Source organism: Psittacula echo (genome assembly GCF_963264785.1).
Source record: "Psittacula echo genome assembly, chromosome: 5".
Taxonomy (NCBI): Eukaryota; Metazoa; Chordata; class Aves; order Psittaciformes; family Psittacidae; genus Psittacula; species Psittacula echo.
The window spans coordinates 55,766,872-55,790,310 of NC_137739.1; the positions used below are offsets into that span (position 1 = coordinate 55,766,872).

The following is a 23,439-nucleotide window of genomic DNA, read 5'->3' on the forward strand; positions in this document are numbered from 1 at the left end:
AGTTTTAACCCGTTACCCCTTGTCCTGTCATTACAGTCCCTGATGAAGAGTCCCTCCCCAGCATCCTTATAAGCCCCCTTCAGATACTGGAAGGCTGCTATGAGCTGTCCACGCAGCCTTCTCTTCTCCAGGCTGAACAGCCCCAACTTTCTCAGCCTATCTTCATATGGGAGGTGCTCCAATCCCCTGATCATCCTCGTGGCCCTCCTCTGGACTTGTTCCAACAGTTCCATGTCTTTTTATGTTGAGGACACCAGAACTGCACACAATACTCCAAGTGAGGTCTCACAAGAGCAGAGTAGAGGGGCAGGATCACCTCCTTCGACCTGCAGGTCACGCTCCTCTTGATGCAGCCCAGGATACGGTTGGCTTTCTGGGCTGCAAGCGCACACTGCCGACTCATGTTCATTTTCTCATGGACCAACACCCCCAAGTCCTTCTCTGCAGGGCTGCTCTGAATTTCTTCTCTGCCCAACCTGTAGCTGTGCCTGGGATTGCTCTAACCCAGGTATAGGACCTTGCACTTGGCATGATTAATATTGTTAATATATATATATAATTTAAAAAGACAGACATTGCCATCAGAAAAAAAAAAAATAACCACAAAGTAAACAGATATCTCTCAAGGGCTAACTACTTTAAAACCTCTCCAAAACAGTGAAGTCAGCAGGAAAATAACATTGCTCTAAAACAGAGCACGTATGGAGAGTACAATGTTCCCATCACTATAGTACTAACAATAGCAACAATGAAATAAAGTTCTGAACAGCAAATCTTCCTGACCCTGTAAGTTATGCAGCAAGTTTTGCATTGATTCACATCAGACACTGAGCACCTCAAAGTGGGATAGTGAGACTAATTTATAAATTAGAAGGTAAAATAGCTCCACAGCAGCCCAACAGTCACCAATTCATAAATGTAAATATGCTATACAATGGTCTGAAGAAGTCTTTTTAAAGGAAAAGATTACAAAGAATTCAAGGGTTAGATATTACAATCAGCGCAACTAACAGAACCTAAACATACACCCCATTTGGAGCAAATTAGTCTTAGATAAACAATCTTGTTTAATATGGTAGAAGTGCTGGACCAACTATCACTGTGAAAAAAAAAAAAACAATCACCATCCAAACGAGAAATTTATTCAAGTTTTTCTTAAATACTTATTATACAAAGAAAACAGATTCACTACTTACTGACCCCAGCTGCTTCTTCCCACATACCAAATACATAAGACAGCTGAGTAGAAACTTCTGCTTCAAAAAGGGAACAGGAACTTGGAGAAATATGCTATCTTTACTAATTTTACTAAGAAGACTGAATTTACTTTATTATTTAAAGCTCAAGCAGGAGACAGTTAGTGTCTCTAGATTTCTCCTTGAGTCATAATCAAAAGCCACCTAGCATGACTAAGAAGAATGGACATTAAGTCAAAACTAAATGCAAGTGATGTCTTGCTCACCTTGATGTTCCCTAATAGAACATCTTTTTAGAGTAACAATCTTGAACTACATTTAGTATCAGTATTTGTTAAAAACTGACAACCTTAAACGGCTCCAACACTCACCAGAAATTCCACAAATTCAGTACCTAAGCAGAGCTTATAGAGATGTAAACAGCATTCAAACAGAAGGGAAAAAAATACTTTTAAGGCATATAATATCCCAGATTACTTCTATGCAGAACTTGTGCATACCAATTTAGAAAGCAAGCTGTCTGAAGAAAACAAGTCTTTTCTACACATTTGCTTTTTTTCCTCTTTCTCTCTACCCTCACATGCAAAATATTCCTACATTTCACATGTATCTGTTCCAAGTTCCATCTGTTCACCTGCTACAGTTTGTTTACAACTAAGTTACAAACCTCTCTTGCCCTACCAGCACTAATTTGTTTTACTTTCTCTGTCTAGACACTTGTATTTAAGCTTGTAGAAGACTGCTATTTATGAGAATTTCACCCCTTCTGCAATTTAGAGAAAGCTGGTCAACAGATTCAGAAGCTGTTGCAGAATGCCAAGAACAAATACCTCACCAGTATGATCACAATCTCATTTCCTGCTGTAATTTAGCTTTTATATTATCACATATTCATGCAAAGAAACATTCCCTAACACTCTATTTCAGCTATACACATTTCACATGGTATTGTATCATAATAATCTATTTGGTGCTTAGAAACCAGACAAGTAATGAAACTACAAAACCTGCCAGGTTCATTATATAACATATTAATATAGGTTGATTTAGATTGCTCAAATAAATATGCAAACTTTCTCTTTACATCTACCTAATTCTTGATACATTCTGTCCATTATTAACAAGTTTCCAGCTATGAATGCTATTAGCAGAAAAGATTTAAGAAGTCAAGATAAACTGAAGGTTACTCACAGTTGCTATCGCTTCAGTTTGTTCCTTGTTGTATTCTCTGTATTGTCCCAGCAAATGATCAACATGTCTTAAATTTCTGTTGGTATCCTTAAAAAAAGTTTGAGGAAGAAAAGTCAAACCAGAAACTTCCTCTATTCAAACATTACTGTTGTCTCTATTATTCTTGGTTTATCAGTGTAAAATGATAATACAAGTGCTTTTTAAAGGGTTTAAGCATTCAAAATCCTGTTCAAATAACCAGAATCTGAAGATGTTGTCTCTAAATTGGAGAGACATCAATTTGATGGGTGGACCACTCGGTGGATAAAGAACTGGCTGGATGGCTGCACGCACAGATTTGTGGTCAATGGCTCAATGTCCGGCTGGAGACCAGTAACGAGCGGCGTTCCTCAGGGATCAGTGTTGGCACCGGTCTTGTTCAGCATCTTTGCTGGTGACATGGACAGTGGGATTGAGTGCGCCCTCGGCAAATCAGTGTTTGCCGATGACACTAAGCTGTGTGGTTCGGTCGATACGCTGGAGGGAAGGGATGCCATTCAGAGGGACCTCGACACGCTTGTGAGGTGGGCTGATGCCAACCTTATGAAGTTTAACCATGCCAAGTGCAAGGTCCTACACCTGGGTCAGAGCAATCCCAGGCACAGCTACAGGTTGGGCAAAGAAGAGATTCAGAGCAGCCCTGCAGAGAAGGACTTGGGGGTGCTGGTCTATGAGAAAATGAACATGAGCCAGCTTCAGTGGGCGCTTGCAGCCCAGAAAGCCAACCGCATCCTGGGCTGCATCAAAAGGAGCGTGACCAGCAGGTCAAAGGAGGTGATCCTGCCCCTCTATTCTGCTCTCGTGAGACCTCACTTGGAGTATTGTGTGCAGTTCTGGTGTCCTCAACATAAAAAGGACATGGAACTGTTGGAACAAGTCCAGAGGAGGGCCACGAGGACGATCAGGGGACTGGAGCACCTCCCATATGAAGATAGGCTGAGAAAGTTGGGGCTGTTCAGCCTGGAGAAGAGAAGGCTGCATGGAGCCCTCATAGCAGCCTTCCAGTATCTGAAGGGGGCCTGTAAGAATGCTGGGGAGGGACCCTTCTTTAGTGACTGTAGTGACAGGACAAGGGGTAACGGGTTCAAACTTAAACAGAGGAAGTTTAGATTGGATATAAGGAAGAAGTTCTTCACTGTGAGGGTGGTGAGGCGCTGGAATGGGTTGCCCAAGGAAGTGGTGAATGCTCCATCCCTGGCAGTGTTCAAGGCCAGGTTGGACAGAGCCTTGGCTGATATAGCTTACTGTGGGGTGTCACTGCCCATGGCAGGGAGGTTGGAACTAGCTGATCTTGGGGTCCTTTCCAACCCTATTCTATGATTCTAAGATAGAGCATGGCAAAGGGAATGAAAAAAATAAAGAAATAAATAAAAAACACAAACTCACAAAAAGTTCGCTATCATTTACAGTACAACAGTAAGGCCACAGCTTCAAATTAAAGTTTTATAAGTTTCACTCACTCTAGGTATTCAGAACAGTCAGCTGGAGAAGAATGGCAGTGACTTCTGAAGCAATAAATGACAAAAACATAACTAAATGTCTCCTTCCACTTGCAATACAGATTCACATATTTCCTCCAGTGCCTCCACTGAAGCAGCAGGAATTAGACGAATGCTTTTTCCTACTTAGGTATGGATCTCTTGCAAGTTTACAAATACTGCTTCTTATTGTGATGTTCCAAGCATAGAAAATATTTGAATTGTCAGCTCTATCATGAGGGAATTAACTGCCTACATACATACTTTATCACGAACTGGGCAATTTTAAACCGTGCAAGACAACAATGATGGGGCTGTAATTTTCTGCTACAAAATGTAATGCCTTTTTTGAGAATCTGACAAATTTTATTTGGTATTATTCACTTGCCAAATTTTATAAACAGTATTACCAAACAGGTGATTACTTCTAACAATGCTACTACTGTCTTAAATAACAGCTGTATAAGTGTAACAAACCACATACTTTCAGTTCAAAGGCAATATAAAAAATTTCCCAAAACCTTTCTGGTTTGCACAGAAAGCAATGTTTCCCATCACTACAGTATTTTCCACAACTTCAGAAATGAAAATTTGACCCTTGTGTTACAGAAATGCAAACGTTATAAATACTTCAAAATCATATTTTGTAAACAACCTGTAATGTACTTGCTAAAGTATGGATCTTTTCTGTAACTTCTTCCACACCACAGTTCCGAACTCTGCTGTGGGATGCTCTCAAAGGTGGCCGCCTTCCTATTCGAGCCCTAAGAAAGTTGTCTGAATCACTGGATGAATCTGCCATTAGTATCTTGAAACCTAGACAGGAAGACCAGAAAAAGTTATGAATGTTGAATGCAGTTTTTAACCAAACAGTCTGTGACTTGCACAATATTCCCAAAGCAACTTTATAGACTCAGACCACATTTAAACTAGCCTTTCTGGTTCAGGTCAGCAGCATGTACTTTTGAAGCAGATCTTCCAACTGTTCCTCAGTTATGTTTGTTCACACCATGAAGCAGTGCCAAGATGCAAGAGGCAGAACCAATTAGGACAGAAATAAATCAAAAGATGCACTCTCACTGTTTGTAAGTTCAGTACCCAGAGAAGACCATAGACCAAAGCAAATTCGCTCCCCAAACATACACTGGGGACATCAGAGTTTTATTAATTGTTCTGGTCTGCAGAAGCATTCCCCTTTACCTCACACTACTTGCTACAGAATGGCCAGGGCCAACTAAGATGAATAGCCCCAAGTAACTAAATATCTAAAGCAAATCTAAGAACCATTATCTTAATGACTGAAGAATTGGAGATATCATGGAAAAAGGCAAATGCTTCTTCTTAAAAAGCAGGGAAAGAAAACTGCGAAGTTATAGACTAATGAATGCAAACATGCAGGAAAAATAAAACAGACTAAGAAAAAATGGGCAATGTATCTGTTGATATCAAATCAATGGATATGGTAAAAAGGAACCAAATTTGTTAAACAGACAAGTATGACAACTTGTAATATCAGAAAAAGAGATAGACACTGATAGAAATTAAGTAAAAGCAGCAGCTGACTTATTTTCTGAAAACATCATTCTGAGAAGTGTATTAACCATAACAGCCCAAACTACTGAAAAGTTATGACACTGGAGAAAACAAAAGGGAAATGAAGATTCACAAAAGAAAATATTAACAGCTTTGTTTTCAGCTGTCCAAAAATAGGCACAGTAAGATACTTAGTAGCCAAAGCACTGAAGAAAGGCTCTTAAACAGGGTAAACAATGAAAGAAAACACTAGACACAGAAAGACATTTTGTCTGAAGAAAACTTCTTATTAATGGTTAAGTAGCATTCCTCTTTGCCCTTATGAGCAACATAAGAGGAACCACAAAGACTTTTAACTTGAAGTTTTGTTTCGCATAAAGCAACATCCCCATTTTTAAAGGAATTACAAAAATTTCATTTTACATTTTTAAAAAATCATATGTAGAAATTTGTACAAATACTCAATATGCACATATGCCTATTAATTTAAATTAAAAAGTGCCTATTATCACTTTTTACAAAAACCTAGACTGATTTCAGCACATGACCATACAATCTACTTGACAGTGAGAGTCATTTGTCTTTCACTAATTCAGTGTTCCCAAACAGATTATAATTTATAATTTCTTGCACTCAGGAAAAACACTAGTACTCATTATTTTCCTTCACTGTAGGAAATAGAACGTTTCAGTTTCACTCTGGACTGTCTTGTTAAGAGATCTGCACGGTAAATCTAACAAGTACAAGTGACAGTCTCAACTGCAAGTTCTCCAGCTCAAGTAAACAAAAGATAAACTGAGTATAGGCAACCTGATTACTTCACGTGTTATTTGTTTATCTCCACGCAGACAAATCTATCACTAGGTAACTAACTTAGTGCTAAAGGCATGTTTGAAGCCTTACTGATAAGACTAAGCATGACAAAAACATTTAATAACCATTCTAGAAAGGGACGTGACCTGACACCTGAAAGGTCCTTGCCTTAAGAAGTCTAATTGAGCTAGAAGCTTTCAAAAACCAGGAAGGTGGTCCGACATGGTGACAGTTCAGCAGTGCTAGCAGGCATCGGTCCTACACTTTATTGTCAATTTGTGACACCACGTTCCCAGCCCTCTTCGGCATCACGACACAGAAAACAGTTCCTTCATACTACACACCAACTAACTCCCTCTGCAAGCCCACCCTACGCCGTGCACGTATCGAACTTCACTAACATCTGACCTCATCTCTGAGGGCCTCCGGAATCTTTTGCCCCATACAGGGCCGTGAAAGCCCCAGGGGCAGCTGGACAAGCCCAGGACAGCGCTGGGCACGCCGACGGCCGCGCCTCCGTCAGGCCCACGGGCTGCAACCCCGCGGCCGGTACGCCCTGCGCCTCCAGCCGCGGCTCCCGGCTGCCGCGGCTCCCAGCGCCGCGCACCTCCGCGACCTACCAGCCCCCAGCGGCAGCGCAGCACGCTTCCACAGCCGCTCTAGCCGTAGTCCCCGACTCAACCCTCCCCACACCCCCAGCCCTCACCATACAGCAGCTACAGGAGGTAGAGACAGCTCCCCGAGGCGAAGCTGACCATTTCCCCGAGCTTGCCCCAGGGCTCCACATACAGCCTCACTTCGCCGCCATGGCAACTTGAACTAGCCGCCCCGCCATCAACTGCCAGCACCTCCTTCCGGGCGCCGGGCCCCCTCCCCGCAAGGCTCTGTGGGACAGGTAGTCCGCTAGCGACAGACCTGCCACGGGAAAGAAGGCGCGGAGGACTTAAACTCCCAAGAGACTTTGCGGCAGGGACATCGGCCGAGCCAGTGGCGCGCTGCTGCAGGAGCCGTAAGGGAAGCCAGGCTCCGCCCGGCGGGGTAGCTGTTGGTCTGTGGGAGGCCGCGGGGGGAGGCGGGAAGTTGCTCGCGGTTGGTGGTGTTTGTAGAAGTTTTAAAAAGGTAAATGTTTACAAAATACGTTGGCGTTTTAAGCAAACTGCAGCTAAGCAGGCGTGAAAAGCAGAAATAAAAGTTATTGTTCTGTGTGATAAACACATAAACGTATTGGCTTTCGCAAATCGTAGGTGTGGTTATGTGGATATAACTGTACGAGTTTACAATAACAGAAACAAAGCTCGCTAAAGACACAAGATTAGACAACAAGTTAAAGAAGGGCCGGAACTCTTGAGCAAAACGGAGTCATATAGCAAAAGAAATTGAAAAGGTAGAAGAAAGAAGGGGATAGGCTTGATATAAGAAAAGCTGGTGCCTGGAAAATAGAGTTAAAGTACTTTTTAGCTTAACTTAGGTTGTAGAAAGAGAACAATGTTTATGTTGTAGGTCTATGGAATTTAGTGGCCTCACTAAACATGAGTTAATTGTTTCACACTAGTCTTCTAAAGTAGCTTTAAAGAACAATGTTTGTGTTGTAGGTCTATGGTGAGATGACAGGATTTAGTGGCCCCACTAAACCTGAATGAGTTATTTCACACCATCCTTCTACTTATCAGTTAGTTTAGAGACAGACCCTTCCAAGCATCTCCTAGCTTGGGATACTCCTTGTCTGCTCATCCTGCAATTTCCATTCTGTTACCTTCAAAATTCAAGGAATGGGAAAGGGAACAGCCAATCCTGTGGTCCCCCCCACCCGGACATCCTGACGTGGCTCCTTTCCACTGGTTCTCCCCACCGCTGGGGGTCTCACCGTGGAGAAACTTTGAGATGTTTCCAGAAGCCTCGCGAAGCTCCCAGAAGTTTCGAGAAGTCTGCTGGAAGTTTCAAGGAGCTCCCGCCCCCAGCTCAGTTGTCATAGCAACCTCCATCCCCCATATGCTGTAACAAGACACTACCTCAAACTACTCAACCCCCCCCTTTTTCCCTCTCACAATCCCCTGCAGTAACACAACTGACTTCTCCCTCCCAATACAGAAGTCATAATGCAGAAATACAACAGCTACAAAACATGTTTCTACACAAAGTGACAGTCACAGAGAGCTTCCCAAAATGTAACAAACAATAGCCTCCTTTAAAACTTTTGATGAACAAACTCTACACATTACAATTTCCCCCTTTTTCTTTTTCATCATTTTTGTTCATCAAATCGTCGCAACATATCTTGGCTTAACAGCAATGAACGCTCTTGTTCCATAGGTTCACATTCAACTCCCATCAGCATTAGGCGAGCTGCTTCAAGTTCATTTCGCACAATTTCCAATACTTTACCAAAGATACATGGTCCAAATGTTAATCCCAACATGACCAACATCAGGGCACGTATAGAACCCCAGATACTTCCAACATCGGGGTCTCTGGACAAACTGACATGGAGTCACATTAAAGCTTGGTCCTTCCGGTGTTATTTGGGTTGTGATAACCTGTCGATCTTCAAATTGAAGTAGGGTCCACTTAAAGGGTTGATGGAGTTGGTGATTTATCCCCTTAGCCCACATTTGAGGTAGATGTAAGTAGAATAAACAGTTCGTCTAGGATGTGCCGAAAAGGGTGGAATCTTTTCCATTTCCCTGTTGTTAATAATTTTGGGTTAATTGTACTTAATATTACCCCTCCAATTAGAACTTCTGGTATGTTTTCTATAAGGGGCTTTCAAGTCCCTTTGAGCTTTGAGGCAGTTCTTCCAGTACTCCCGTGTAGCTCCAATGACAGGAGTCAGTTCTCCACAGTATTTTACCTCTCTACCTCGCTCGTCGACTCGGTTGCCTCGAGCCACGAGGGATAACATCTTCTCGGTAGCAGGGGTAGTCTTCAGGAGAGGGAGTGCTGTTTCGGGTGTTTGCCTCTGATTATATAGCTCTCTTGCCCAGCTCCCTTTTTGGAGCAACATTTTAATTTATATATATAATCCGATGTAGTCTATTACCACCGTTCTCAGCACTCCTGTAGATAGCTGATTTATACCAATATCAAAATGTTAGCGTTATTATTACATATCCTAGTCCCCTTTATGTCCATTTAAACCTTCTTGAGAGTGACTTTCAGGTCTCCAGGTGGGCTCACAACTTCCCAAGACTGTTCTGAATCTCTGATAGGTCCTTTCACACGGCTTGCGTGAGTCCAACCCTTCCCTGCTGTCCAGATGGCAGTTTCTGTAGTGAGTAAAACAAGATATGGTCCCTCCCAACGAGGGGTTAATGAGGATTCCTTCCAAGTTTTAATTAACACTGTATCTCCTGGTTTTATCGAATGAATATACATATTTAAAGGAGGCTGTTGAGATATCATACCTCGTTTATGCAACTCCTCCCTTCGTTTGGTTAGATGAATTAGATATGGTTTTAACATTAACATCTTCAACTATTGGATGTTCAACTGGCATTTCCGTATTATAAGGCATACCATATAACATTTCAAAGGAGGAGACTCCCAAGTCAGACCTGGGTTGTGTCCTGATATTTAACAAAGCTAATGGTAGACATTTAATCCAAGAGAGTTTTGTTTCTATCATGATTTTAGTTAACTGTTTCTTAATTTCTCCATTCATTCTTTCCACCCGTCCCGAGCTTTGGGGATGCCACGGAGTGTGATACTCCCATTTTATGCCCAATTGATTGTTTCCTTAATTATTTTTGAAGTAAAATGTGGTCCTTTATCTGAGTCTATGACTTCAACAATTCTGTATCTTGAATTTATTAGTTCTAAAAGAATTTTTACCACAGTTCGTGTCATTGCCCAGGAGGTGGGAAATGCCTCTACAAAATGGGTTAAATGATCTACCATCATTAAGAGGTATTTATAGCTACCAATCTTAAGCATTTCAGTAAAATCAATCTCTATTCGTGAAAAGGGTCTTACAGCTAATTCACAACCTCCTGGGATTGTTTTTCGTTGATGTTATTTTTTCACCCTTTGACAAGTTGAACAAGATCTTAACATTTCCTTTGCTATATCATATATTCCTATACACATATATTGTAGGGTAAATTGGTTGACAAGGGCTTGCGTTCCCCAATGTGGTTTTTTTTTTTATGTATTCTCATCATAGTTTGTCGGGCTAAGGTTTTTGGGACAACTTGTCTCCCATCTTCCAATTTCCATTTTCCTTGTTGTTCCTTTAGACCCATTTTAGCCAATTTTTGTTTTTCTACTTGAGTAAACTTATGTGTATCATTTATTTTTTCAGACTTCATAAAAGAGTTTTGCATTATTTTTATGACCCCCAGAGCTGCCCGTTTTGCCTCTGTGTCTGCTAAATTGTTTCCTCTTATTTCAAACGTTGTTCCCTTTTGATGTCCTTTTATATGAACTACTGCAATGCTTTCAGGTTCTGTCAGGGCCTGGAGGATTTGAATTATTAGCTCTGCATGGATTAGGCCTTTTCCTTGAGAATTTATCAATTCTCTTTCCTCCCAAATTTTTCCAAAAATATGTATTACACCATATGCATATTTGGAGTCTGTATATATCGTGCCCCATCTATTCTTTAATAGTTTCAAGGCCTGTAATATTGCATATAGCTCACATGCCTGCGCAGACCAACTGGGATTAAGGGGTCCCGACTGCACAGCGCTACAGCTTTTCCCATCTGTAATGGCATATCCTGACTTCCTTCTCCCTTCTATCACTCTTGAAGAACCATGTACAAAGAGTTTTTCACCCCCTGTTAATTCCTCTTCCTCTAAATCTGGGAGTATTTTTTAGTTGTTCCTCTGTATTATATATACAATCGTGATAATTCTTGAGTCTGTTTCCCATATAAAAATTGGGCGGGGTTTTGAAGGCTCGTACTTTCTAATTCCAATTTAGGAGAAGAAATTAGAATTCCTTCATGTTTGAGGAGCCTAGCATCGGTAATCCATTTGTCAGCTTTCTGCTGTAATATTCCCCAGATGTTGTGGGGCGATAGCACTTTCAATTCCCCCCCGAAAGTAATTTTTCTTGCTTCTTCTACCAGAAGTGCAGTAGCCACCACAGCTTTTAAGCAGGTCGGCCACCCTCTACTGACTGGATCTAACAATTTTGATAGATATCCTACAGGTTTTTTTCTGTCCTGACCAATCCTGTGCTAAAACCCCATATCCTGTACCCTTGTCTATGTTTACAAATAAAAAGGTCTTTTCAGATCAGGTAAACTTAGAACAGGTGCATTAACTAAATCCTCTTTCAGCTCCTGTAACTGAGTCTCATCTGATTCAGTCCATTTTAACAGGCCATCTTTGGTTAATTTTCATATAAAAACTTAACCTTTTTACTATAATCTTCTATCCATTGTCTACAATAGCCAAGTAAGCCGAGTAGTTGCCGCACCTGTCTCTTAGTAGTTGGAGCTTTCAGAGATAATATACCAGTGACTCTTTCTGGATCTAGCTTTTTTGTTCCCTTGCTGAGCCAGTATCCCAGATATTTTACTTCCTCCTCCACAAACTGTAACTTCGATTCAGACACTTTTAATCCCTGTAAACTTAAAAAAAAATTAATAATCTAATACTTTTTCGCCGAACATCCTCTTCTTGTGCTCCTGCTAATAACAAATCATCAACATATTGCACTAATGTCACATTACTCCCCTTTTCATATTTTTGTAATATCTGCTCTAAAGCTTGTCCAAATAGATTAGGGGATTCTGTGAAGCCCTGAAGAAGAACTGTCCACCTTAATTGCTGCTTTCAATGTGTCTCAGGGTCTTCCCATTCAAAAGTAAAGAAATCTCTAAAACCTCTTGTAAGGGGCAAACCCAAAACACATCTTTTAAATTTATTACTCTATACCAACAATCTTTGGGATTTATTTTGCTCAGGATTGTGTATGGATTTGCTACTACAGGGAACCTAGAAACAGTTCTTTTATTTATTTCTCTCAGGTCGTGGACCAACCTGTATTTTCCATCTGCCATTTTTACAGGTAATAATGGAGTTATTAAAAGGGGATAATACAGGGTTCCAACAGTCCCTTTTTAAGTAAACGATCTATTTCAGGTTTAAATCCCCACCAGCCCTCTTCTGAGAGAGGGTGTTGTTTGATCCTGACAGGTTTATCTGGGTCTCTAATTGTTATTGAAAAGGGTTCGATGTCCAATTTTCCTATTGTGTCAGGATTATACCATACTTCCGAATTTATCTTTTCTTGGTCCACTAATCAAAGGGAACATAATTTTACTTGTAGTTCCTCATCTTGAATTTCTAAACTAATTCCTAATCCTATCATTAGATCTCTTCCCAAAAGATTATAGTCTGCCTCAGGTACAAGCAGCAGCGACTCTACCCCAATTTTAGAACCTGTTTCAAATATTGTGTCTCTTAATTACAGGTACCCCAAAGGGTTCCCCTTTCGCCTCTATAACTTGCACAATTTCTTAAAATTTCTTTTATAGCCGCAAGGAAGTCTTTGAACAGTTGATCTTTGCGCCCCTGAGTCCATAAGGAACTCAATTTCTTGTTGCCAGGGACCCACTTTACATTTTATCAAGGGCTCTTTAGTCTCTTGGGTCCCCAGCAAATAGAGCCCTGACCTCTTCAGCCCTCCTTCCACATTTTCTCATCAGCTATACGCTTCCTACATTCACAATTGTTAAAATGACACAAGTTGGATGAACCTTCGCCCTCAAGCGTAAGAGATGGGTTTGCTTATGCAGCCTGCATAAAACTGCAAGTGCCATACAATTATATCTAGAGATACAGATGCAGATATATCTATAGATATTTATGTCTTGTGCAGAACATCCTCCTCTGTGCTAGAAATTAAATGCTAGCACATGCCTCCATATTTGATCTTGCACCTGTTGACAGCAATGTACCATAAAGGGAGTACAGTACCTGGACAATGAAAGGCAAGAAAAGGAAGACAAGTTGCTGCTGACAGTTGTGACAGTCAGCAGCAGGCAGTATTCTAGCAGCTGCCTGGAAAACCTGTAAAGACCACTTAGTATACATTGTATATTCCTAAGTACTTCTTGCAGGCACTGTGTGTGAAGGCAGAGCCAAAAAAGACATCAGCAAAACCAAGCTGGAATATAAAGGCATGAATTCAACTGCAGAAAGTATGACTATGCCTCAAAAAGCAGAAAACTGACACATCCTGACATTAAAGGCTGAGATTCAACATTTTCTTTTAAGCCCACATAGGCTAAAAACACAATGGTACAAGTCCACTCTGCTTAAGCAGTTCTTAGATTTTAAAGACCACCACAGTCAGGCTGTATCTCCAGACTTGCTTGTCACAGGCTATTAAATAGAAGCAAATGAACACAGCAGGTTACAATCAGCATGTTTCAGGGCTACCAAACGCTTTCTACTACAGTTCAGGCTGGTTTTTTTTTTTTTTTAAATAAGAAAACAAGAGACAAAAAACGAAACACAAAACAAAAAGCCCATGCATTCCCTGTTAGGATGCTTGTCTGCTATGGAAAGCTGTAATGAGCATATATATTCACAGCCCCACAGAGTTCTTAGGTGGGTCTGTTTCTCACGTTTACTTAGTGTGACCAGCCTCTTGGTCTCAAGGGTATCAGGGGGTGCCTCCGGGTACCTCGGAGCACTTGGCACATTAGAGGGATTCTCCGGTGGAGGCAGAGGCTGAGGTAGAGGAGGGGGACGTATATACGGTGGGGGCGACATAGGAACCTTTTTCTCTGCCCTAGTCTTTTTTCATCCCCCTTTTTCTTTTAAAGGATATAGATTGACCCTAGTCTCTGATCCTATCCACAATTGGGCATATTCCTTTTCTTCCAAATCAAAAAGCTCTTTCAAATTGACATATATTCAGGGCCCGACATACCCGACTTTCAAAAGACCCATATACTGGCCAACATAGGTGATCGGCTCTGTTTACCTCCCCATACTTCCATACAATAATTATCTTTTTTTTTTTTGCCCTATCCCTCCCTTTCCTGGAGAGAGAATCATTCCAGTGCTTAATCATTAAACCTAAAGGACTATCTGGAGATATCTAAGGTACTCTAACCTCTCCTTAGAACCTCCCATGGGACCAGAAACCTTGCTCTTTTTTTTCTGTCCCATCTTCCGGTGTGGCTTGTTTCACTCAGTCTTTCATATGCCCTCTCCTCGTGGCCCAGTCCCTCGCGGGAGATGGGAACCGCACTACTAAGAGGTCCGCACTCGCTTCGTCCGTACCTGGACATCTCACTCATGCACACACCAGGATTCCCAACCCCAACCGAACGGATCCCAGTTTCGCAATATACTCACGTGTCCTCGTGTCTGTCCTCTTCGTTCGGGCTTCGTGCACAAAGATTAAGGGGTTTGCCGGCTTTACCTTTTATCTGCTACCGAATTTAGGTTCGTCGGTGGAGAAAGGACTGAATCACAAACAGGAGGCCACTCCTAGGAGTGGGGCGCCCCCTCCTGGGATGTGAATCCCGTCAGAATTTCTCCATCCGAGTCACCGCACCAATTTGTTATTGACGAGTGAGCCAATCTCGTTTTAAAATATAAATTTATTAATTTGAGCAAGCGATAGCAGATAAAAAACAGCGCTGGGTGCGCCGGGAGGCTCCGTCCCACCCCCCTCATAAACGCACACCGGGTCCTTTTGGAGGCTGTCCCTTATACCTTTTCGGCTCGGGACTTCAGCCAATCCTGTGGTCCCCCCCACCCGGACATCCTGACGTGGCTCCTTTCCACTGGTTCTCCCCACCGCTGGGGTCTCACCGTGGAGAAACTTTGAGATGTTTCCAGAAGCCTCGCGAAGCTCCCAGAAGTTTCGAGAAGTCTGCTGGAAGTTTCAAGGAGCTCCCGCCCCCAGCTCAGTTGTCATAGCAACCTCCATCCCCCATATGCTGTAACAAGACACTACCTCAAACTACTCAACCCCCCCCTTTTTCCTTCTCACAATCCCCTGCAGTAACACAACTGACTTCTCCCTCCCAATACAGAAGTCATAATGCAGAAATACAACAGCTACAAAACATGTTTCTACACAAAGTGACAGTCACAGAGAGCTTCCCAAAATGTAACAAACAATAGCCTCCTTTAAAACTTTTGATGAACAAACTCTACACATTACACTGTGTTCAACAGTGACAGCAGGAGATGCTGTTTAGAAAGAGTACATAAACTTTGTTACTTTCTGTGATCTAACCCTCTCTGTAGTTTTCTACTGGAGCAAGAAAACCTGAGGGAAATCTGAAGAAAGGAAGAACTCCCTTGATGGAAGAGGATCTGTTTAGAGTACTTAAATAAACTGAACATACAACTCCATGGGCCCTGATGGGATGCACCCATACATGCTGAGGGAGCTACTAACATGCTGAGGGAAACTAAGATGATTAAAGGACTGACGCATCTCTACCATGTGGAAAAGTTAATGCAGCTGGGGCCCTCTAGCCTGGAAAAAAGAAGGCTTGGAGGATCTCATCAATGTATATGAATACCTGAAGGTACAAAAAAGGTGGTGTCCAGTGACCGGACAAGAGGCAATGGCCATAAACTGAACAGGAACTTCTGTCTGACCATAAGGAAACACTTTTTAATTGTGAGGATGACCAAACGCTGGCACGTGTTGCACAAAGAGATTGTGGAATCTCCGCCCTTGGGAACAGAGAAAAGCAATCTGGACACAGTCCTAGGCAACAGAATTTAGGTGACCCTGCTTGAGCAGTGGCCAGTTGACCTCCAGGGGTCAATCTCAAGCGTTCTGTGATTCTGTAATCCTTTCTTGTCACAAACACACCTGCCTGGAAGAAGCTTTCATAGTTCTTAACTATTGCAAGTTCAAAGGATAGTTTCATGTTAGTGTTCTCTCTGAGCTCTCTTAGAAATTACAACCTCAGACTTTACAAGGCTTCACACAGCAGTACGTCTTATTTAGTTTTCAGCCAACTATTTCAATTTTAATAGCTTTTTCATTGCTTTTTCATGAAATAAAGCAAAAGGAGAAGCACAAGAGTTCCTTAAGGTTCCATACCCATAAAACTCCATAACTACCTGCTCTTGAAGTTGAAGATAAATTGGTTACATAGACATGAATCTTCAAGACCCTAGAATAACATTCTTTCATGTCGCTATTCAAACACTTGGCCTGATGAGTGGTGGTGTGTCAAAGTAGTATGTCTAATGTAGATTTTTTCCTAACAGACCAGAATTATTATTCCTACCAGAAACAGGTAGGAACTGGCATATCTTACAAGTGTCTGGAATGGCTAAACTTAATTAATCAGGAAAAAAATAACCAAACTATGTCTTTATTCTACTCTTTATTGAATTATTTTCCCAGTTTGAACACTTCCTCATACAGATGTTACAAGATTTAACTGTTGATATCTAGTAGTCCCTTGAGGAGTTTATGTGGAACACTAATTAGAAACTAATTCCTTCTTTGTTAGAACCTGTTGCGGTTTATCTGATTTGTGTATAAACCATATAAGCAGTGCAGATACCTGAAATACCGCAGTAAATCTGGCAGATAAGAATAATGTTATTTTTTTTAAATCATTTCCAAAACAATGGAATTCTGAGCCTTGCAGTGCTTGAGATAGATACTAGATGAGCAACTGTGGCGGTCACTAGAGGGAGTGTAACAGTGGAAAAATATACTTGTCAATTTTTGCCATGTTTAAATTAATGGGAACATGCAGGGTTTTTGAAGAAGCACCAGGGGAAAATAAATCTGCAGCATACTGCAGATTTACTACTGATTTTTCTTTCCTGTTTGCTTATTAAGATCCAAGCATAAGCCATATTCATTGATTAAAACTGTTTCATTTCTCTGTCCTCAGGGCATACAGGATTTTGAATGTCTGTTCTTAGGATTATATTTATAAATGTGTATATACATGTTAATGATACTTTTAATACATTAATATTTTTTAGTATATAAAAAAGGAACATTTATTAACATTCCACATGGGGTGAAAAGTTGCCAGTCACACTAAGCTGCTAGATGCTATCACACTTCAGAATTTATGTGGTCAGAACTACTGATTATTGTTCATTTTTACAGCCTGAAATGCCTCCAGTCTTGACTAAGGTAAGCAACTGTGTTCTATCATTCCTTCAATACAGGTCATGTTTCTAAACCTCCTGTTTTCCATACTATCCTGTGAATAATCCTGTTTGTCTGTTTCTTTCTTGACAGATAAAGTATTCCAGACAACTCTATAAATGCAATGTAAAGTTAAGTAATTGCACAGTATTCCAATTTTTCTGCTGTGCAGGGTGTGTCTTAATGCATGTAGCTACTTGTGGTTTTCTCTTCCGAATTTAAATTCTAGAGTTCACAGACCTCCCTAGCCTGCGGTTATCTGTAGCTTTACAAACATACTTTTCATTCCACCATCTGCCAACCTGTTCAGGAAGATGTTGAAAAGAAGGACCAGAAGCTGTCTAGGAGAAGCCAGAGCATGGCACCGCAAGGCTAGCAGCTCCCTCAGGGCCAGGCACCAGGGGCCACATGGGATCCCCCTGGAGCCACAGCAGAACCTGGCAGCCCATTCCATCCTGCTAGCCCAGCCAGGAGCTGGGCAGCCCAGGGGGTCAGGGGCAACACCAAACCTAGGCACTGTGCACCTCCCTGGGGACTGGGATGAGCTGAGGCTATGCCAAGATGAGTGTGAGACCTGGCTTAATCAGGCCACATGGCCAGGCAGGGCAGGACTGTGGGGAGCTGGAGACCAGCCTCAATATGGCAGTGCTGGGGCAAGGACGGATAGCCTTGGGGGCTGACATGGAGTCCTGGTCTTTGGGCAGGCTGGGCAGAGGTCCTAGAGGAGGTCAGGAAGGGCCAGTCAGGCCTTTCAGTGCCTTCAGCCCTGACAAGCTGCTCTAGGAGGAACAGCAAGCTGGGAGCCAAATGTGGCCACAGCACAGTGACTTTGCCAACAGGATACAGTCGTGCAGCATCTCATCAGGATTGGGTTGGTGATATTGACAGTCCCAGCAAGGCAAGGAATGAAATCAGGTCCAGGGTCCATACAGAAGGAGCAAGAGACACCTGGAGACAAGACTACAATGTAGGTCCAAGTTCTATCAAGGAGACAAGACTGGAGAGAAGACCAGAGACAATGATGCCTTCCATGTAGGTCCAGAGTCTACCCAGAAAAGCCCATGGTGGCCAGGTTGGCCAGGGCAAAGCCCTGACAGACTGTAACAGCTAAACTGTAATTGCAGACTTCTAGCCAGCAGATTCCTTAAACATGCTAGAAACTGCAATGTAAACACTGTCATCTTGCTCAGATCATAACTTGTCAGAGCAAACCCAGTCCCTGTGGAAACATTATGTGGTAGCAATAGTCCTCTTTCTCCCCAAATTGCTACTGTTGACATTCCTGGCTCTAGAAGCCCAGAAGGCAGTGCACCCAGTCCTGGAACTCTTCCCAGGCTGAAGTCACATACTCTGTCCTGTTTTCTTCAAGGCTATCAGGCCTTGAACGAGAGGAGTCTCTTGCTTCTCTCATTCAGTGTTCAAGCCCAGAAACCATATATTACACGGTTCTTATTTATTTTGACATCTGCTCGGAACATCTACAACTTCAGCATCAGCTTTGCCATTTCTGCATTCTGCAGCCTTTTATAGTAACCTTTTTTGATCCCTTAGAAATAGTGGGAAGATAGATACTTATTTCTTCCAGTAACACTTTCTGGAATACCACTGCTGCCACAGGGCAGTTGCCATGCTAAAGCTTGTAATGCCAATATCTATATGCATGCTCTTTTTCCTACTAAATAAAATGTAACTCAAAATACTTAGCCCTCAGTGAAAGAGCAATGAAACAAATTACCCTTCCTCTAGTTTCAGAGCCTGAAACACAATTACTATGGAGTAGCTATTGCAAGGTAGTCTTTATCCAGTAAAGTTAAGTAGCGTAAGGATACCTTTAGTACACCAAATGAATGAGTGTGATTTGATTTATGAAAACCCACTGAAATTACTTAAATCTTGGAACTACTTATCTGCCCACCAATAAAATTATTTTCCTGTGCTTAGTCCACACAGTGATACATAAAAGGTAACAGTGAAATCAGAATAAAAGTGGGGGAGAGAGGGGATGTAAAAGAGTACACACAAGGTGGTATAACAAAACACCCCAGTAGTACTGTCATTAAAGAGGGGATATACATCCCTAGCACAGTCCCTCTAATCAGGCCATGTCATGAGATGTAAGGACTTCTCTGTTGTGCTCCAAGTTGTATTAGGTCATCAAGATTGGTTGTGAGAAAACAGATTTAGCTGGAAGAGGATTTTAATGCTGCTGCTCAAAGTTGATGAAGTGTCTCTGGACAGTGTTAGGCAATGTTTGCTGGATGAAACAACTATGATTTGTACCTGCTGCTTGGGAATCAGGTGTTGAATAGACTCATGACAGCTAAAAGACTTGGACCATAAGAAGACAGAGATTCCTTTGGTGATACATTTGTTTTGCTAGATGGCTTTGTAAGGTGTGAGCCTGTGTCAACCAAAATATTTCCTTGTCAAAGCCAAAAGGAACTGAGAATTTGATGTCCTATTGCTAATACAGCATACAGTGTCCCCAGGACAGGCTGGATACTTTGGCAGTAAGAACAAGAAAACAAGCAGGGCATTTTGATATCCTGGGGAAACCCTGTAGGCAGCTGTAGCACTGTTTGAATTTTGTAACATGTAGCATACTAGGTGAAGTCCGTTAAGTGGCTGATTACTCCATGGTTCTTCCATGCTCAGAACGTGTACTAGCTTTTGGCTTTCTTCTTCATGAAATCTGTCACTTAACCCTTGGCTGGGAAAGAACATGATCCCATGACTGAGAGATGGCAAGCCTGAACACATTGGTAGCGGCCTCTAGCAACTTGGTCTGATTTACACAGTACGGAGTCTTCCTGAGCACTGACCAAAGTGGTGAACAGTTACAGAGCACTATGACTTGACAACACTGAGTCACAGGTTTTACCTTGCCTGTGCTTCAGTGGAGTGTACAGCTCTCCTCTTCAACAGCCTTGAAATTCGGTGATCATAGAATCATAGAATAGTTAAGGTTGGAAAGGACCTTAAGATCATCTAGTTCCAACCCCCCTGCCATGGGCAGGGACACCTCACACTAAACCATGCCATCCAAGGCCATCCAACCTGGTCTTGAGCACCACCAAGGATGGAGCATTCACAACCTCCCTGGGCAATCCATCCCAGTGCCTCACCACCCTCTCAGTAAAGAATTTCTTCCTTAGATCCAATCTAAACTTCCCCTGTCTAAGTTTGAACCTGTTACCCCTTGTCCTGTCACTACAGTCCCTGATGAATAGTCCATCCCCAGCATCCCTGTAGGCCCCCTTCAGATACTGGAAGGCTGCTATGAGGTCTCCACGCAGCCTTCTCTTCTCCAGGCTGAACAGCCCCAACTTTCTCAGCCTGTCTCCATACAGGAGGTGCTCCAATCCCCTGATTGTCCTCGTGGCCCTCCTCTGGACTTGTTCCAACAGTTCCATGTCCTTTGTATGTTGAGGACACCACAACTGCACACAATACTCCAAGTGAGGTCTCACGAGAGCAGAGTAGAGGGGCAGGATCACCTCCTTCAACCTGCTGGTCACATTCCTTTTGATGCAGCCCAGGATACGGTTGGCTTTCTGGGCTGCGAGCGCACACTGCCAGCTAATGTTCATGATCTGGTTTGATGGTCATGATCCATCATGATATGGTTTTATTTTTATTTAGTCAGATCGGTGTGGACACCAAAAAGTGGTGGTGGGTGGTGGCTTTGGGGGCAGTAGGGTGAGTTACAGAAATGAGCAGTGTGCCAAAAGGACATGATGATGGGGGACACAGGACTGCCAAAATTCCCAAGGGAATTCCACGCAATGCTTCAGCTTGTCTCCTCATCAGGACACCCGTAAAGATACCCCTATTCTCAACAGAATAAATTTATCTGATGGGATTCCTCACTTACACAAGATCTAAGCACTAACATATGTCTGCAAGATCCGGATTTATATTGTATTTTTTTTATGGACATAGTATTATTTGCTCACCTTAAAAAGACATATTAAGGGCATTAATTATATTTAGGAAACACATGCTAATGAAAAGACAATTTTAAAGAGCTATATCAAAATCATATCAGATTTTGATCAGTACTTATAGCTTTTGAATAATTCTGATCTAGCTGGAGGGGAACTACTTATCCAAGAAGGTTGTGGTCTAACTTTTTACCATGTTACTTTCTCAAGTTTCTCCTGCCTAAGGTAACAAACATTTTTGTTGACATGTTATTGAAATTTTTCTTGTTGTATTCCTACACATGCACAAAATTTGCAGGAAGGAGAAAACACCATTTAGTTGAAAAAAAAAAAAAAATAAAGGAATTGAGGCAAAGAACTTTCTTTATGGCTTCAATGAATTAAACAATAGTATACCTTCTTTTCCCTCTCACTACTTTTAAATATTTGGTTTTAGCAAGAGTATCTTCTGTTTATGAAGAAACCCAGAATTGAGTATTAGCCAGATTTTTGCAGGTTTTAGTATGTATGTCAGGCACAGAAATGCTTCACTGTGGGAACTTCTGTGCCATGTCTATTGTAAACCTGTGTCCATAGCAGTGACCAGAGTAGTTTGCTACTTCAAGTGACAATTATTCAAGTGACCTTTTTGCTCTCAAGGTTAGATATTTTTTTTCTCCATTTTTTCTTTGGTGAAACTATTTTATCTTTTATGATAACGTAGAAAATGTTACTCTCTTCATTTTGCTCTCTTCTATCACACAGTTTTCAAACTTACTCTTTTGAATTTTCAGTGGTTTCTTTTATCTGCTTTACATTTAATATCCACTTTGCAATTAGTGAGTTTTTATTCGGTGTGAAAATCTGTTTTAACTTCACTGCTTTTACAAGTGAGTTTAGTACTGGGCTTACACAGCCCCCTGCCCTCCTCCGTTCTGCAAAGATGCTTCGTGTGTTCGGCTAACGTTGTTCTGCCGCGTTTGAAAACGGCTCGGCCGGCTCGTTCCGCTGCAGCACTCAGCCGGTGCCCAGCTCCCTACCTGGCAGCTCCCGCCGCCCGCTCCGGCTGGGCTTGGGTGGCCTGGGCAGGGTCGGGAGCCTGCTAGTTCCGTGCAGTCCCGGCTGTCCTCGGCAGGTGGCCCCGGCTCCCCGCGGGGTCTGGGACCCTCCGGCCCGGTGGCGGTTCCCTGGCGGTTCGGCCGGGCTCGGCGCTGCCTCTTCGGGCGCCGGGCTCAGGGCGCTGTCGGGGTCCAGGCCCGGGGGGCCCCGAGGGAGGGGTGCCGAGGAGCGGGGAGCGGCAGCGAGGGAAGGAGGGAGGGATGGCCGGCGGGGTGGGCGCGGGAGCCAGGGATAGGAGACGGAGCGTTCCCGAAGGAGAGGGCGCGCAGGGTCTGGGGAGACCTTTCCTGTCCCCGCTGAGGGAGGAGGCGGTGTCGTTCAGCAAAGGTGCCGCCTTTCCCGAACGGCTTTTCCCGGCGGGGCAGCGTGCTCTGCCCCTGCAGCCCTGGTGTCTCCTCCCTTCCCCTCGGAGGATCGAGGGGCAGAGCGGGAGCGGGCGGCAGAAGATGCTGAGCCTCCCGGTAGCCTTCCAGTTGCTGCTGGTGGTGGTGCTGTCCAGCCACAGCACAGAGAGGTGTCCTTCAGCCTTCTGCGAGTGTTCCGACTGGGATGACTATAAAATCACCTGCAGGGACATCCACTTCATTCCCAGCCTTCCAGAAGATACCCAGACTCTGTGAGTATATTAGGATGGTTTACAGAAAATACTAGGCAGTTGTGGGTATTCGTATTTTGCAAGCAGGAGATGCTCTGAGCATCTGCCCTGTTAGTTGCTGGAGGGATAGTGTGTGTGAAGGGGAAAGTGCTGTCATTTACCTGGGTGGTACAGCATAGTAGGAACAGCAATGTGTAGGCTCCATGTGTGTCAGGGAGACGTAGCAAAAGTGACTCTCAGACCTTATAGAGATAGGAAGAGGTGATCATCCGCTGGGCTTTAAAAGTTCTGAGTAGGATGTGGGGAAATTTGTCACTGGGCCCTTTGTGGGCGAACTGAGCAGAAGGCTGGATTCTGTGTGGTGTGTTCCTAGCGGGTGAGGGAAAAGAAGGAGAGATCAAAGACAGTTCTGTACTTAAAAAAAAAAAAAAAAAAAAAAA

At 42.8% G+C, this 23,439-nt stretch overlaps 2 protein-coding genes across 4 annotated transcripts in view; one reads left to right on the forward strand and one right to left on the reverse strand.

Annotated features, from left to right (window-relative positions):
* CEP128 (centrosomal protein 128) overlaps positions 1 to 7,095 on the reverse strand; it is a 112,958-nt gene extending 105,863 nt beyond the window's left edge. The window contains exons 1-3 of the mRNA XM_080619344.1: positions 6,957 to 7,095; positions 4,560 to 4,720; positions 2,388 to 2,474 (exon numbers count right to left, since the gene is read on the reverse strand). Of these exons, the coding sequence (XP_080475470.1) occupies positions 2,388 to 2,474; positions 4,560 to 4,706 (234 nt within the window). The 5' untranslated portion in view covers positions 4,707 to 4,720; positions 6,957 to 7,095. The remainder of the gene's footprint in view (positions 1 to 2,387; positions 2,475 to 4,559; positions 4,721 to 6,956) is intronic.
* Positions 7,096 to 22,850: 15,755 nt separating this feature from the next.
* TSHR (thyroid stimulating hormone receptor) overlaps positions 22,851 to 23,439 on the forward strand; it is a gene marked incomplete at its 5' end in the record, with an annotated part of 58,356 nt that continues 57,767 nt past the window's right edge. For all 3 annotated transcript variants that reach the window (XM_080619497.1, XM_080619498.1, XM_080619499.1), the window contains one exon: positions 22,851 to 23,020. In XM_080619497.1, the coding sequence (XP_080475623.1) occupies positions 22,851 to 23,020 (170 nt within the window). The remainder of the gene's footprint in view (positions 23,021 to 23,439) is intronic.